Source organism: Cydia pomonella, chromosome 2 (assembly GCF_033807575.1).
Source record: "Cydia pomonella isolate Wapato2018A chromosome 2, ilCydPomo1, whole genome shotgun sequence".
Classification (NCBI taxonomy): Eukaryota; Metazoa; Arthropoda; class Insecta; order Lepidoptera; family Tortricidae; genus Cydia; species Cydia pomonella.
In genome coordinates this window covers 2,566,222-2,582,441 of record NC_084704.1, presented here as the reverse complement: position 1 = coordinate 2,582,441, position 16,220 = coordinate 2,566,222, and the positions used below count along the sequence as shown (strand labels likewise).

Below are 16,220 nucleotides of genomic sequence, written 5' to 3'. Positions count from 1 at the left end.
TAAATGAAATAGGAGAATGTGACCAATTTTACGGGACAAAGAGCTGATTGTACCAAACTGTCTGTGAAAGTAACGTAGTTCGTTAAAATTGTTGCTTTTATGAACAGTGTGCTAGTTGTCTATCAGTGAGCTGAGTTTTTATGGCACAATGCTACACAAGGTTTACTAATTACTCACCTAATGTCCTCAGCAGCAAACTCCTTGGACAGGAAGTGCGCGAATGCCGCGGCACCAGCTGGGTCTGCCAGTAATTGTTCAAGACCTAAAGATCAGCGCTCCACAGGTCACTTTACTAATGTCTCAACTAATGTTCTCAGCAGCAAACTCCTTGGACAGGAAGTGCGCAAATGCCGCGGCACCAGCTGGGTCTGCCAGTAATTGTTCAAGACCTAAAGACCAGCGCTCCACAGGTCACTTTACTAATGTCTCACCTAATGTTCTCAGCAGCAAACTCCTTGGACAGGAAGTGCGCGAATGCCGCGGCACCAGCTGGGTCTGCCAGTAATTGTTCAAGACCTAAAGACCAGCGCTCCACAGGTCACTTTACTAATGTCTCACCTAATGTTCTCAGCAGCGAACTCCTTGGACAGGAAGTGCGCGAATGCCGCGGCACCAGCTGGGTCTGCCAGTAATTGTTCAAGACCTAAAGACCAGCGCTCCACAGGTCACTTTACTAATGTCTCACCTAATGTTCTCAGCAGCGAACTCCTTGGACAGGAAGTGCGCGAATGCCGCGGCACCAGCTGGGTCTGCCAGTAATTGTTCAAGACCTAAAGACCAGCGCTCCACAGGTCACTTTACTAATGTCTCACCTAATGTTCTCAGCAGCGAACTCCTTGGACAGGAAGTGCGCGAATGCCGCGGCACCAGCTGGGTCTGCCAGTAATTGTTCAAGACCTAAAGACCAGCGCGCCACGCCGCCCGCACCAGGCACCGCTGGCGCGGCGCCCTCGCTTATTTGCTGCAACAAATACAACGGAAAAATAAGTATTAACGGAAAAATCCGAATATCAGAAGATTGTAAGTACCTAACTAAATTGAACACTAATTGGGTCTAAATAGTTTAACTATTGTTCCAGCCATCGCAGATGCAGATTCGCGAAAGGGCTTCATGTTGAATACCTAATACAAAATCAACTGCTGTATCAATTTCCTTATAACAGTCAGGTTTTGAAATTCAAATCACCTAATCCCAAGTAGCAGACTAAGCAGCCAAATAATGGTCCCTATCACACTTTTGGGCCCAGATGGGGTGACAACCGCGTCTTTCGCGAACAATTTTGAGAAAGAATCGCAAGATGCACCTGAATTTCAGATCACGCTGCGTTCAGAGCACTTGAGGTACAGGACCAGTTTATTCACCAAATCTAGGCACATCTCAATGTCGGCAACTCTCTTCTTTGTCCGTTTATTGCATTGGTTGCGACTTTGGTTTCAATATTGAACGAGATGAATTAGCGATGTATAAAGTTAGGTAGTACCTTGTTGTACATGGCGCGCGGGTCGTGGTGGTGACGGTAGGAGCTGCCGGCGCCGCTGCCCGTCGTCCAGCGCCGGAACGGTGACGTCTGCTCGCTCTGTTGACAAAACAACGCGGTTAATGATAATCACAATACGATTGAACGCTTCGCTTCTCACCGAGGGATAATTAAATTGAAATCTAAATTTGATTCGTATATGGATTGCAGTCGTACTGTTCGCCCTGAGTTTGATTCCAAGGTTACCTTACATCAATCATTTTTTCAGCCAGAAGTGCAAGTTCAAGGCAGTAATCAATCAACATAACCGATTGACACTATAGTTATTTACGATAGAAGAGCGAAAGTAGGAAATTCGCAACGAGTGCTGATAAATTAAATCGACAATACATATGGTGGATTGGTTAGTGGTATTACAGTACTAATGAGCACTTTCCGTGCCTATGTCGAAAGTTTAATGGTCACATGTACTGTAAAACGTTGTATATATTATACGATACACGTGCGAATAAGTAATTTGCAACTCGTGCGGTCAACAAGTCCGGTGGTCTAGTGATTAGGGCGTCAGCCACGTAAGCTGAAGACGCCGGTTCGGATTCGGCCTCCGCCACTGGATGACATGGTAACTTTTTTTTATCATATGACACCTGTTTCCATTAATATATGACATCTAATTCAAATCGTCTAATAGAGCTGGTGGCTTCCTCGCACAACGTATCAGGATACGAGGAAATGCCGCCAACATCCTTTGCACAATACATGAAGGTACAAATGGCGGACTTAATGCCTTAAGGCATTCTCTACCAGTCAACCAATGGGTTAAACCAGAAAGATTAAGTAGGTGCAGTGTCTTTTAAAGTAAATTAATATGTATATTGTTATTGTAAATAAATTTCACATTTAATGCATAATGATTGGTTTAGCATAGCGGTTTCTCGCTCCATTGAGCTATTTACCTCGATATTTGTGGTTTAGTCTACAAACAAATGTAGGAATATTGTTATTATTTATTATCCTGTGGCTATATTTTCCAGTACGTAGGATTGCCTCTTACATTAAACATCATTGAACTAATCAGGACATGGTTTATGGATTTTATGAATGAATAACAATAGTTGGTAATAGTATATTTACTTGTATTAAATAGGATGATATGAGTAATAATTAATAAACTATCAACTACTAGTTCATTGAAGTGTGGTAATTTTCCGGGGTAAGTAATTATTATTATATTTAATCGGCTTTTTATTTATCGGCTTAATTTTGTTAATAGGTGTAATCATTAATCATATTTGCATGTAACCACATCTCATCAAAACAAAACAAAGGCAGTCATTAACCTTTTGAACGCCACGCCTATCGTACGCGGCGCGTAATCGTGAACCTTGTCGGTACGCATGAAGGTTGATATTGGGCTGTAGCCGCGCTCGTAATATGACGTCTTTGGCGGTCAAAAGGTTAAGAGTCCCCAGCAAGCTCGGTTCTCCATGCAAACGTAGTTACGCACTCATTTTAAAACGACTAGCTATCTAACTAGATCTAAAAATTTGTACTGTTAAACTAAATACACGAATCATCATCAAATAAAGGATTTAATACAATAAAAACAGACGTAACTTGGGAAACTACAGTACGGCCGCCATTGCCGCCATGCTTATCTGTCAGTCCTTGCCGCGCTCTGCCTAGTGATGTGACCATATCCAATACCGATTGTAGGCTGCACTCGAGAAAACCTCATCATCGGTTATCAGTACTTACAATAGGATAAGGTATATCTATGCCCGGTATTCAGTTTATGTAGCTTCAGGGGTCCTACCGCGAACCCCGTTCCACGTGTTGCCTCTCTGTCGCACTTGTAAATTCGTACGTAAGTGTGTCAGGGAGGCAACACGTCGAACGTGGTTCGCGGTAGGCCCTCAGATACCATAGTTAAAAAAATACAGCGAATTTAAGTTTTCCTACAAAACTTGTTTTGGCTCTATTTCGTTTGTTTTATAAGCTGGAGCTATATAAACTAATTACAGGTATAGATATACCTCAAGTCATTGCATGTGCAAAATGTTATTCAAATCCAACAAGTGTATGGAAGGTAGAGGCAAGGAACAAAATCTCCATAAACCAAAAAGTGTCCGACAATAAACCATAAATAGGTAGCGCTACAATACCTGGAATACCTGAGAAAAAAATCTAATCATAGACAGCGCACTTCACTCCGTCAAAAACGCCTAGGTTCTTAGCTACTCTAGCGCTACTCTGGAGAGATTTGAAACTATTATTTATAGCTGACAGCTGGACACTTTTGCAACAATTCTTGCAAAGGAGTTTTCGTTCCTTGCCTTTACCTTCCATAAACTAGTGTTTTTAAAATGAGTACGAATTACGAAACCCCGTTTGTATGGGAAGGTGAAATTCGGCCGAGCTTCTTAAATAAGGAAACCGCAATCAGAGTTAAGTGCTTCCTATACGATTTAATTTAAGAATATCTTTGTAAACATACTCCAGTCTGGCGGGGCAATTATGGTTTGACAAAAAAAAAAATGGTTTGACGTTAAAAATAAAATGGTTTGACGTTAAATAGTGCGAGGGCAAATAAAAGTTGCTTTATAAGTCGATATCGATAAACTTCTACTTATGTATATACCATTGTTATACAATACAAATATTCTAAAATATTGTATTTATAGTTTCAAGGTTGCGAGTAGCCCTCGTCAAGCCGGTTCATAAGCTTTTTTTAGGGTTCCATACCCAAAGGGTCAAACGGGACCCTATTACTACTCCGCTGTCCGTCCGTCCGTCTGTCACCAGGCTGTATGTATCTCATGAACTGTGATAGTTAGCCAGTTGAAATTTCTACAGATAAAATAAATATTACTTTCCAATCTCGAGGTTCTCATCCAATCACCGAAGTTCAGCAACGTCGGGCGGGGTCAGTACTTGGATGGGTGACTGTTTTTATAGATAATGGTACGGAACTCTTCCTGTACGAGTCCGACTCGCACTTGGCCGATTTTTTTAATATCACGACGGTGGCAAACAAGCATATGGCCTGCCTGATGGTAAACAGTTATTCGATTCACCTACATACATATGTTTACTATAATAATTTAGATCCAGCGAGCACTGTTGGATTTTTACCGTCTGTCACCATGCCTGTCACGTTCTAACAAATAGTAGCGAAAGTGACAGGTGACAAAAATGCAACCATCCTGCCGTCGCTGATGTAGGTATGATACACTGGGATTTTTTTTTATATACTGTGCGTTATTAGTGTTATTACCAACGGTGCAGAAATTTACAAGTAATAAAAACAAAATAATTTTTTTTGAAAAAAACCCACGACGGTTAAAACGTAGTTGAAAAAGGATGCACAAATAAATGTTTACTGCAGCGCCCTCTGGTGAGTTGTCACCGTAACACCTATCTAAGAACATGCACCAATCAAACCCGGACCCATCACTGAAAACCGCATCAAAATCAGACTAGTAGTTTTTAAGAAAAATGGCAACATTGGTTTGCACAAACATCCTCTCACCCCAAACGCATATACCGTCTCCGTTCCGTTGTGGGTAAAAATGCTGCTAATTACAAAATACTTTATATTATATTGTTCTCTTATCACAACGATGGTATTGTAAAGAAAGGGAAATCCAAATGAGTCATCTGAAATATGTCCAGAGGGCCTACCGCGAATATAGAAGTTCGCAAATCGCGGGCATCTTTCTCTTTTACACCAATTAAGGAGTACTTAGGGTGACAGAGAAAAATGCCCGCAATTTGCGAACTTCGGTGTTCGCGGTGAGCCCTCAGTACGGTTATCAGACCGTGGGAGCCACGAACCGTGATTTTAATATTTATAAGGCGTTTTCGATTTCGTTTTACGTCTTAACATTTACTTGTGTGGTGGTCAAAATTTGTAGAGTCAAACCTCGGTTATGCTGTATAGACCAAAAACTCAAAAAACAAAATAATAAAATTGACTAAAAGAAATAAAAAAGATGACAAAAAAAAACAAAAAGATGACTAAAAATTAAAAAAAATGCATAACGATGACTAAAATAAAATAAAAAAATCGGTCAGGATCCTTAACTGTGTATACAGATAAAAGGTTAAAATAAATTGCTACGAAAAAATAAACAAGAGTAATTGCAGTGTTTATACGGACAGACAAGCACCTAGGTGATCTCATAAGTGTCCATTTCATCATTCGTAAAGTATTTCTTTCTTCTGATGATGATGGTCCTGGGTTCGAATGCCGGTAACGGCATTTTTTTCTGTGACTGAGATGAACACAGATATTTGTTCCTGAGACACGGGTGTTTCTATGTATATAAGTATGTATTAATCTATATAAGCGTATGTTTATCGTCGTCTTAAACTCCATAGATTAGAGACATCCAATAGTACATTACGATATAAGTGCGAAAAATAGGAATATTCGCACATGTATCGTACAACGTTTTACAGTACATATGGCCCTTTAAATGTTCAACACAGTAACGTAATATGTTAATTTTCGCACTAGTGCTATAAAGTAGCACCATATGTACTGTAATAGTACATTACGATACAAGTGCGAAAAATAGGAAATTCGAAACGAGTGGCGATAAATTAAAACAGGACCGAAGGGAGTGTTTTAAATCGACACGAGTTGCGAATTATCTATTCGCACATGTATCGTACAACGTTTTACAGTACATAATGGCTCTTTAAATGTTTGACACAGTAACGTAATATGCTAATTTGCGCACTAGTGCGGTAAAGTAGCACCATATGTACTTACTGTAAAATATATTAAATGGTCCTTATGATCTTCCTTTTTCTTTTACGCATTTTCTGTTGCGTCTAGTTAATTGTGTTTTAAATAGATTGAAAATCATCAAAATTCATTTAGCCTTAAAAAATATCACTATATTTTAATAGTATTTAATTTTCTGTAAGTAGTGACAGTAAGAATTTCAAGGAGCATAGATTAGAGGTCAACAGTGATACGTCTGGGGAATCTGGGGATATCCCAATACACGGACTATTAGTTGTATGAGTTTTCCTTCTCCATGATGACAGGAAAGAAGGTAAGTATGAAAACATCAGATGGAACAAGTGATCGGGGATTTTAATTAATAGCGAACCTATTGTTTATTTTTTTAACTTCATGTAACTATACCTACTATTCAAGTATGTAAGTATTAATTTTGTCAAATGACGTTTTTTTTTTATTTGCTCGATACAGTACAACCGACGTTTAAACCTACGATTTTATGAAAGGTAAAAAAAAATCTGTGTAGATGGATACTACATATAAATGTAGATAACAGTTTGCCGGAAAAGATACGAAATATAATGTATAAAAACTGTACAAGTCATCGACATCCTACGGGAACTTATGAAATCATTATTATTCATCTCACTTACAAACTGATTAAAATAACTTCTGAATTGCTCAGAGGAAGGAAATGACGCTCGAACGATATTAATATCAATTAGACCACTTCAATTTTATTTATTTGTTTGGCATTTAAGATTCACTTTCAAAGCAAAATTCAAATAATATTTTGCGGAACAGGTGCATGATAAGGTTGTTCCCGTTTTTCTCTCACGTTTTGTAACGGCCGTTGAATTTTAAGACCTAATTATGTACCACACAATTTATGTTCTAAGACAGCAGTAAACACCTAAAACGATAAACAAGAGTAAATCAATTTGGTTTGTAGATGTTTGCCTAGAAATTGGAATTAATAAAAATACAATAAGTTTTACTATATTGTATGAATATTCATAATAACACTGCTTATGATCTTATAGACAAACGGATTTAGATATCACCGGCAGTCATTAATTACTTTAAAATAGAAGTACTGGAGTACATATTTTTTTGGAAATTCGGATAGGTACATCACGTCTGAAAATATCGATACGAACAATGTGCCAATTTTTTTTTTAGAACACAAACAATCACATATGCAAATGGATTTGAATATGTTTACAATACCTTAATATATGGGCAATAAAGTCGTGTATACATATTTTTGGCACTTTTTTCGTATCGATATTTTCAGACGTGACCGTACAAGTACAACATGATAATCAATTATAAATTTAATTATAAATGTACAATTAAAATCTAATTAGTACCTCGTCGAACGAGTCCTCGGTGTCGTACCACACAACCATTTTCACTATGCACAACCAACAACGATTCAAATGGTCCATAAGAATATTTAACCCAATAAAAAAAAATATCAATTTCCCATCACTATTACCGAAAGAATGATATCAAACTCTAAAATGAAAAAAAAAAACATGAGCCATAAACAACAACTTTTTTTTTAGTGCGTAGGGCATTAATGCTGCGAGTTTGCTATAAAGGTAGAATTTAATATGATTTTTAATTGTGTGTTTCGCGCTCGGTGCTTCGTTCCATACTGAGCGTTATACGTCAGTCATTATAGTCATCGCCGAGGGACAATACTAAATTATAATAACAATACGCATTGCTAACGAAACAGTGGTTTCCGGCGGAGGGCGATTGTGGAGGTCTAAAAGATTATGATAAAGTTTTATTTCGAAAATTCTAGGTGACCATAGTCAGCAATTTTTTTTATATATTTTAGATTAAACGCGCCTGTCGTAGTTTCATACATTTAAGTAAAGCCCGACCAGAAATATATGATCATTGTCAAGAGGGCGCTGTTTTTCTCATGTATAGGGGACAGTTTAGTTTACTATGCAAAATTTAGTTCCAATGAAATTCCGCAATACGGCGCGTGATCATATATTACTGGTCAGGCTTTATATATGTAAAATACATAAACAAATCAGAGAAATTAGCATGCGTCAATCACTTTCACTTATATTTTCAGAAAGAAGTTTAAGTTCAATGCAGTAATCAATCAGCATAACAACCGATTGACAGATTAAATTCTGAAAATATTTGTCGCCTTGAAATACAGATAAAGACATTATAAGATAAACTTAGCAGTTGAATCTATACTATCGTTGGTCATTTTTTGGTCAAGATAAAGTGAAGAAATATAAGGAAAATTACCGCATTTGACCGACACCATGTTTTTTTTTAAATCTAAAACCGCTACCGCTCGTGGCACAGGCGCCGAAGTGGCATACCTCGAACAATCGCGGTTGGCGATCGTCCAGTCTGATTGTGAGTCTGTCATCGGGGTCATGCAACTCGGAAACGGGGACTAAGTCGGTCAACAGGTAATATTAGCGTTTCAGGAATCGAATATAATGTAAACAAGTTTATGGAAGCGTTTATATTTGCCACTGTTTGTTTTTTTCTGTGAGTTTGATAAAAATAAAAATGATTGATACTATTTTTAAAAATCATTAGAATTTATTAAGACATAAGAGTAAAAGGCGGCAAATTAAAAAAAAAATTAGGCACGTAGGGTTGTCCCCTCATAGAAAATTTAAATTTCATGCCTTGTTCTACTGACAAAGTGGGTTTGCCAGTGTGTAAAAAGAATGTCCTAATCGATAGATAACGTCACCAAAACTTGTATCTTAAACATACATTGTTAGATAATGTTTATAATCAACACATTTACATTGTTTTCACACACAAATGAATCATTCGTTGAAACGAATTGAATAATGAGCACAGATAAGAACCAATAACTTGTTTTAATAGGATCATTTGCCAATCATTCGCTGATAGGGTTTGATTCAATGATTTACGAACCCATTCACTGAGCGCCTCGCTACAGTTATTCACGGCGGACGGAATTATTTTAGCACATGACTATGTTAAACGGCATGGTGACATACATTTGAAAATTTGTGTTACTATGCTGAGAAAGTGTGACGAAATTATTTTTTAGAATAATATTAATTAAATGCCAACTAAATAACTTTATAAATGTGAATAGTATTTTATGCATCAGTTGTATAAGAAGGGTCAAAAAAAGCGAGTGGCGTACATTGTAAAGGAATACGCCACGAGCATTTTTTGACCTACTTATACAACGTTGCATACAATACTTTTCCTACGAGTCAACAAAAATAAATCTTAATTTAGGTAAACAAAGCAAAAGTATATAGCCAAGACGCGCGAGCATACCTTGTTACGCGCCCGGCCCGCCCCGGGCCGGCCGGTCGGCGACACCTTCTCGTAACTCATGAGGCCCTGGTACTTGCTACTTGCTAAACATGGGCGCCGTCAGGATTACTTTCAGGGAGGTGCATTATAAATGGAATAGAAGAATCGATGCACTCATTTATTTTTCTTGTGTTAAATAGTTCCGAGTTATGCTATCAAAATCATTGCAGACTCTGTATCTCTTACAAACTCTAATGCTGGTGTAGACGCAAACGCATAAAAAACTTGTATTTTTTTATATATTTCTTTCCTGCCAGGGGGGTGCAAGTGCACCCCCTTGCACCCCGCTGCCGGCGCCTATGTTGCTAAATTAAAATTTTGGACAGCTTTTTCTCGATTTTGGCCACCGTAGCCTACGGAGACTAACAAGCAACGCTAAGCGGTCTTCGTAGTCTATGGGTGTTGCTATATTACGGGTGTCACATGCGTGTTTCTGACTTATGAAGTGATTGTTTTTACTATGCAACCAAATGAATATTTTGTAAGTTGGCAGCAATGCACTTAGTTTAAAACTATTCGTTTTGATTTTGTTAGGTTGGTAGCCATTAATCGCAGTAACGTTATAGCGATTAAAAGCACAAGAGCTGTTATGAGGAATAGACAATATAGACTTTTCTTGAAACCTTATATGTATGTTCTTATATTCGTATTATTGAATGCATAAATGACAGATAACAGTAGAGGAGTAGGAAAAGTATATAGGAACTCTGTCTGTTACGTCTTCACGCTTAATTCAATTTGGATGAAATTGGTATGGAGATAGTTTGACAGAGGATTGTTTTTGTCACAGAAACAATTCTACATATACAAAGTCGCGGAAAGAAGTTATACGTCTAAGTTAAGTATAAACTCTTAAGTTTAATATTAATATTGTATATTGAAATATTACTTAGAAAACTGTACGTTTCTAACCAGTAAGTATCTATTGTCTTTATGAATATAGGCATTACTCCGCTGCGGGTACAAAGAATATGAATATGACGTCCGTTATCCTTACAGCTTTCGCAAACACGCGTGTAATCTGCATAATATAACTACATTACATATGTATATATCCTGTACGTTACTATATATGCACAGTGTACTTCCTTACATATGTCAGGCTCATGGATTCTCTTTAATATTTCTCCCTGTATATAGTACAAAAGAATACAATAGAAGTTTATTGTCTATTGTCGTTTGACAGGTACTGACTTAAAAAAATAATAAAAAAATAGTTTTGTATACTATCCCAAAACTGCTCTTCTATAAATAGCTAGAGCAGGTAGTTTCGAATTTTCAAGAGATTTATACAGGTGTAAAAAAATAGTGAGGACATATAGAATACCCATGTATTCTGATTTGGAAAATATAGAAGGATTTTTTTTTGTCAATTTTTGGTCTTAGTTTGGAGGGTTGGCCGGCTTAGATAACCTGCCCCACAGAAAAAAAAACGTATTTTTTTATTTCTATTCTACTTTTTCCTTATCAGAACACGATACCGAAAATGCCCTAGAACGGATCCCCACTATTTTATTTTTTAGGGATCGTAATTAAAAAGTATATTATATTTGCCTTTTGATAGAATGGAGAAAAAAATACCCTTATTGATACGTTAATTTAATAAAGGTACTGAAAATCTATTTCAAGGTATTTAATTCCCAACCCGCATTGAGCTGGCCTGAAAACTAGCCATAATCCAAACTCTCTTATACAAAGAGACTTTAAAAGACACTCACTAAGGGCTGGATACATCGATGTAATATACATATATTTAGGGTATATTACATCGATGGCTGGATAAAAAAAGTAAATAAAAAAAACTTACAATAAAAGGCACCGACAGCTTCGCCATGAACTTCTCAAACTTAACCGATGGCATTTTGAAGAAAGCCACAACACTCACTAAATCAGTTAATTTACAAATTTAATTTAAAGTTCTAAAAACAGTTCACCAACTATCAGAACTTCTACACAATGTTTACGAAGATAAAAATACACAGAAAATTCCTTCACGAACAGATAGTAGGCTACGCGTGCGATCCGCGTCAAGTCTCCGATGATACTGGGCGTATCGCACCGCGGAGTTCGGTTATAGGACTTATAGGTACAGTCGAGAGATTTGAATGTTTCTCACTTTTCGATTCTATGTAATGGCATTAAGGTTCAAAAGTGACCTTCAAATTCCGTGATTGTACATCTTAATTACATTCTTTATCATTATCAGGGGTATCTGGCATCTGTTATCACCACGAGCGGGAAGCGTGGACTGTGTTATTCGATGTTTGATTTCGTTTTTAGATCTTTGTGGGAAGAAATGGTGGGTATACCTAATTGTTTGAATGGGTGTGTCTGAAGCTGGGATTATGATACTGAGTATCTTAGTAAATAATAACTAAGATTAGAGATATTTGTGTACAAAGCTAATTAATGTTTTCTTAAATAGGAGATAGGTCATAAATCAAATTAATTCTTGTAATTAACACAGATATTTTTAGCAAAAATTCACAATTATATTTTTTGGATATACTTATCTGTATCATTTACCAACATCAACATTATGAATACACGTAACATTTTATGCTAAAATGCATTTTTTTTTTCAAATATGAAGTGAAGAAAATGTATGAATTAACGATTTCACTTTTACATATGTTAACGGCACCAATCATGGGACATTTAAGAGAGAATTTGGAGTATTTTTGATATTTCACCGACATCTGTAAAAATTCTACCGCTTTAAAAGTTGAATGTCCAATTCATCCTTTATGTTTCCTATGTATTTAACGAAAGCTAATGAAATTGGTTTCAATATTATTAACCAATTAAAACTATGGTTTTTTGCTCCAGTCATGCGATATATGGCGCCATTAACTTTCAAACGAACAAATATCAATGAAAAATTAAACTTAAGCAGCTCTTTGGCTCTTGTTTATGGTAAAATGTTGCCAGCGATTAAAAACTCATGGTAAATACTTGTTTTACAGGATTTGTCCATACCATCCCATTACTGGTGCCTGTTCCATCATAGGGGTATTTACTGTAGTTTACTTTTTGGTCCAAGAGGGACTACTCAAAGCAAACATTAAATGGTACTTTTTTTTTTATACTACGTCGGTGGCAAACAAGCATACGGCCCGCCTGATGGTAAGCAGTCTCCGTAGCCTATGTACGCCTGCAACTCCAGAGGAGTTACATGCGCGTTGCCGACTGTAACCCCGCCACCCCTCGTTGAGCTCTGGCAACCTTACTCACCGACAGGAACACAACACTATGAGTAGGGTCTAGTGTTATTTGGCTGCTGTTTTCTGTAAGGTGGAGGTACTTCCCCAGTTGGGCTCTGCTCTAGACCTGGAATGACATCCACTGGCTGTGCCGTACCACACAAATCAAAATGAAATACTAATTTAATAAGCTATTTTTTTCTATAACAAAATAGCGGCGGATCCCCACTATTTTTGTTACATCTTGTATAATCTGTGCTAATGTGTGCACATATCCGGCTCTCGTATAATTTGCTTTTTATAGTTTTTATTATCGACCGATAATATGTACGGAAACAATATCGGCGTTATATTTCTGCGCATTAAAAAAATACATGTGGAAAAATAAAATTCACTCTTATCATAAAAATATATATTTTATGAATGTAGGTTGCCAGAGCTCAACCAGGATGCGGGGTGTTAGGGTCGGCAACGCGCATGTAACTTATCTGGAGTTGCAGGCGTCCAAAGGCTACGGTAACCGTTTACCACCAGGCAGGCCGTATGCTTGTTTGCCACCGACGTAGTATATAAAAAAAAAATTAAATGCATTTCGTTTTAAAGTATTTTCTCTTACTGCTTATTCCAAACTATAATAATCATAAAAACTATAGGTACCTCAAGTGTAATACAAAGTAAAGTTCATTCGTCACGCAGAACATAATATATCATATTGATACAAGTGGAATCGAAAAAATTGGAAAACGGGCGTGCCCAGGTACAGTACCTAAGTATATGAAGTTTTCAACCTTTGATATGAATATGTATATACATATTAAATAATAAACGAAGAATAGTACATTGTGCAACGAGGGGGGTAAGTGAAATTTTGGATACGAGGGTGGTAATTCCCGACAGCCGCAGGCTGGAGGGAATTAAAGACCCGAGTTTTCAATATTCTTACCCCCGGAGTTACACACAATGTTCTTCATCACACTTGCGAAGAAAAAACTAAATTTTAAACGAAATAATTCTTAAATACGGTGTGACATATTAAACATTCGTCCGCCATTTTGTAATTTCTTGACAGGTTAGCATCGAGGGCACAGACCTATTCGGCATTCAGCCACGATTGAAAATAATGTAAAAATATTTTAAACGGCTGTTAAATTAATCAAATTATTTAATTTTATACAAAACAAAACAAAAATAAACAAAAATATTAAATTATAATCGTCAGTATTTTAAAAGTAAAACTCATTTATGCTACTTGGTTTGTATGAGTAAATGACATTATTAAAAAAAAAAAAAGGTATAACTAGGGAGTTTTCTACTCACGGAAATGGCTTGGCTGACTATAGTTGGCAATAGGGGTTTTATTTTTAAATTCATAATTGTCTGTTTATTTCATCCGTATTTATAAAGCACAGAAAACTGATCCCATTCAGCCATTCGATTTAGGTAAAACGTATTGTTTACCTCCTCGCATTCAGGTCAAGAAATCCTCTAAATGATGTCAAGTCACAGTTTCGAATGCAAATATGATAGCAATATCAAGCAATCGGGAAATATTACCATCGCAAATACGGCTGTAAAGCAGTCTATTGCCCCAATTGGGGCCAATTTAAAAACAATCGTATGAAACGAATTGGCTGTACTAGTTGTAGTGTGCTACTTGTCTATACTTGCCGCAAAATTAACTGGCTACTGATATTATAATGCTATCTCCTTTGCCCTTGTTAAGACCAACCAAGAGTGAAAGAGATTGCATTATGACCTGACTCGCCACTTAGTTTTGCGGCAAGTATAGTCAAGCTTTTTATTAAGTGCATACAGTCACGCTGGAGACAGCTTAAACCTGCGTTAAAATAATCTGTAAACTAGTGTAATTTTATTCTATAGCGAGACGTGATGTACGCGTTTGCGTTAAGTCTCATTTTGTATGGGATTTTGAGTTTCCAAAACGTCCCGCTTGGCGCGCTGTTTCTAAATCCCAAGAAAATTAGACGCGCATGTAACTCCTCTGGAGTTGCAGGCGTACATAGGCTACGGAGACTGCTTACCATTAGGTGGGCCGTATGCTTGTTTGCCACCGACGTACTATAAAAAAAAAGACAAAGACAGACATGCAAATACAATAACTACGGAAGACCTTCCGTAACAATAACATTGCTATTATGGAAGGTAGTGGCAAGGAACAGAATCTCCATATACCAAAAAGTGTCCGACAAAAAACCATAAATAGGTGGCGCTACAATACCTAGAATACTTGAGAAAAAAATCTAATCATAGACAGCTAGTGCACTTTACTCCGTCAATAACGCCTAGGTTCTTAGCTACTCTGGAGAAATTTGGAACTATTATTTATAGCTGACAGCTGGACACTTTTGCAACAGTTCTGCCTAAGGAGATTCTGTTCCTTGCCTCTACCTTCCATAATTGCTATTAACAATAAATGTCAGATTTTGATTCTATGGTAATATGACACATTCCTAGAACCCTCTGTCAAATAAAAACAAACCGATCCCAATAATAAATTCCACAAATATAGGTTCGCGAATCTTATCTCGAGCGAATAACGTACCTAATGGCATTATAAATTTACGGCACTATAAAGTTATACTGCATTTTCTGGTATTATCTGACCGGCAAGTGCTTTTGTCCTTAGATGTAGAGCAATTGAGTTCCAAGCTCATCTTTTTTTTGGTCGTCTATAGACTAAGCTAAAGCTAGTACTGACACGGTATAGTTTTTTTTTTTTAAATAAGACATTGGAAAGTAACTGGACTAATACTTAATGGTGCTTGACACTGACATTCGCTAACGTCCGCGTAACTTACGTTCTATGCATCTCGCTCGTACTGGTATATTAGTGTCGCAGACAGCGAATATAAGACAGTCACACACCGTCCCCCAAATGACGGCCATCTGACCACCCCACCGGTCGGTGGGGAAGCGACCCGCGACAGCCGCCGCAGCCGAGAGGCGGTAGCGGCCCCTCATACCCCCCTGACGGGGGGGTATCGACAGATCACACACACATAAGACAGTCATGGTAAGGCTGCAGTCATGGTAAGGCTGCATTCAAGGTAAGGCTACAGTCATCCCTACTAATATTATACTTAAGTACGGTAATAACTCGATCAGTCTGTTACCTCTTCTTAAACAGCTGAACAGATTCAGATGAAAATTGGTATGCAAATAGTTTGAGGCCCGAGGAAAATAAGATAGTTTTTATCAATCATCATCATCATGCACGCACGCATTACGCAGACGAAGTCGCGGGTAGTAGCTAGTTGTCCACGCATGTAGGGGTGGACGAGAAGGTCTTGGGGTCGTGGATGAGGTGATTTAGCTCACCTAGAAGTAAGTAATAAACAATTAAAAAGATTTGATTTGCCGCCTTTATATTTTTTTAAATCAAAAAATAGAAGTGTTTTTTCTGCC

At 37.4% G+C, this 16,220-nt stretch overlaps 1 protein-coding gene across 1 annotated transcript in view; it reads right to left on the bottom strand.

Annotated features, from left to right (window-relative positions):
- LOC133515623 (regulator of G-protein signaling loco) overlaps positions 1–16,220 on the bottom strand; it is a 153,204-nt gene that overhangs the window by 11,338 nt on the left and 125,646 nt on the right. The window contains 3 exon segments of the mRNA XM_061848194.1: positions 559–665; positions 812–961; positions 1,482–1,577. Of these exon segments, the coding sequence (XP_061704178.1) occupies positions 559–665; positions 812–961; positions 1,482–1,577 (353 nt within the window).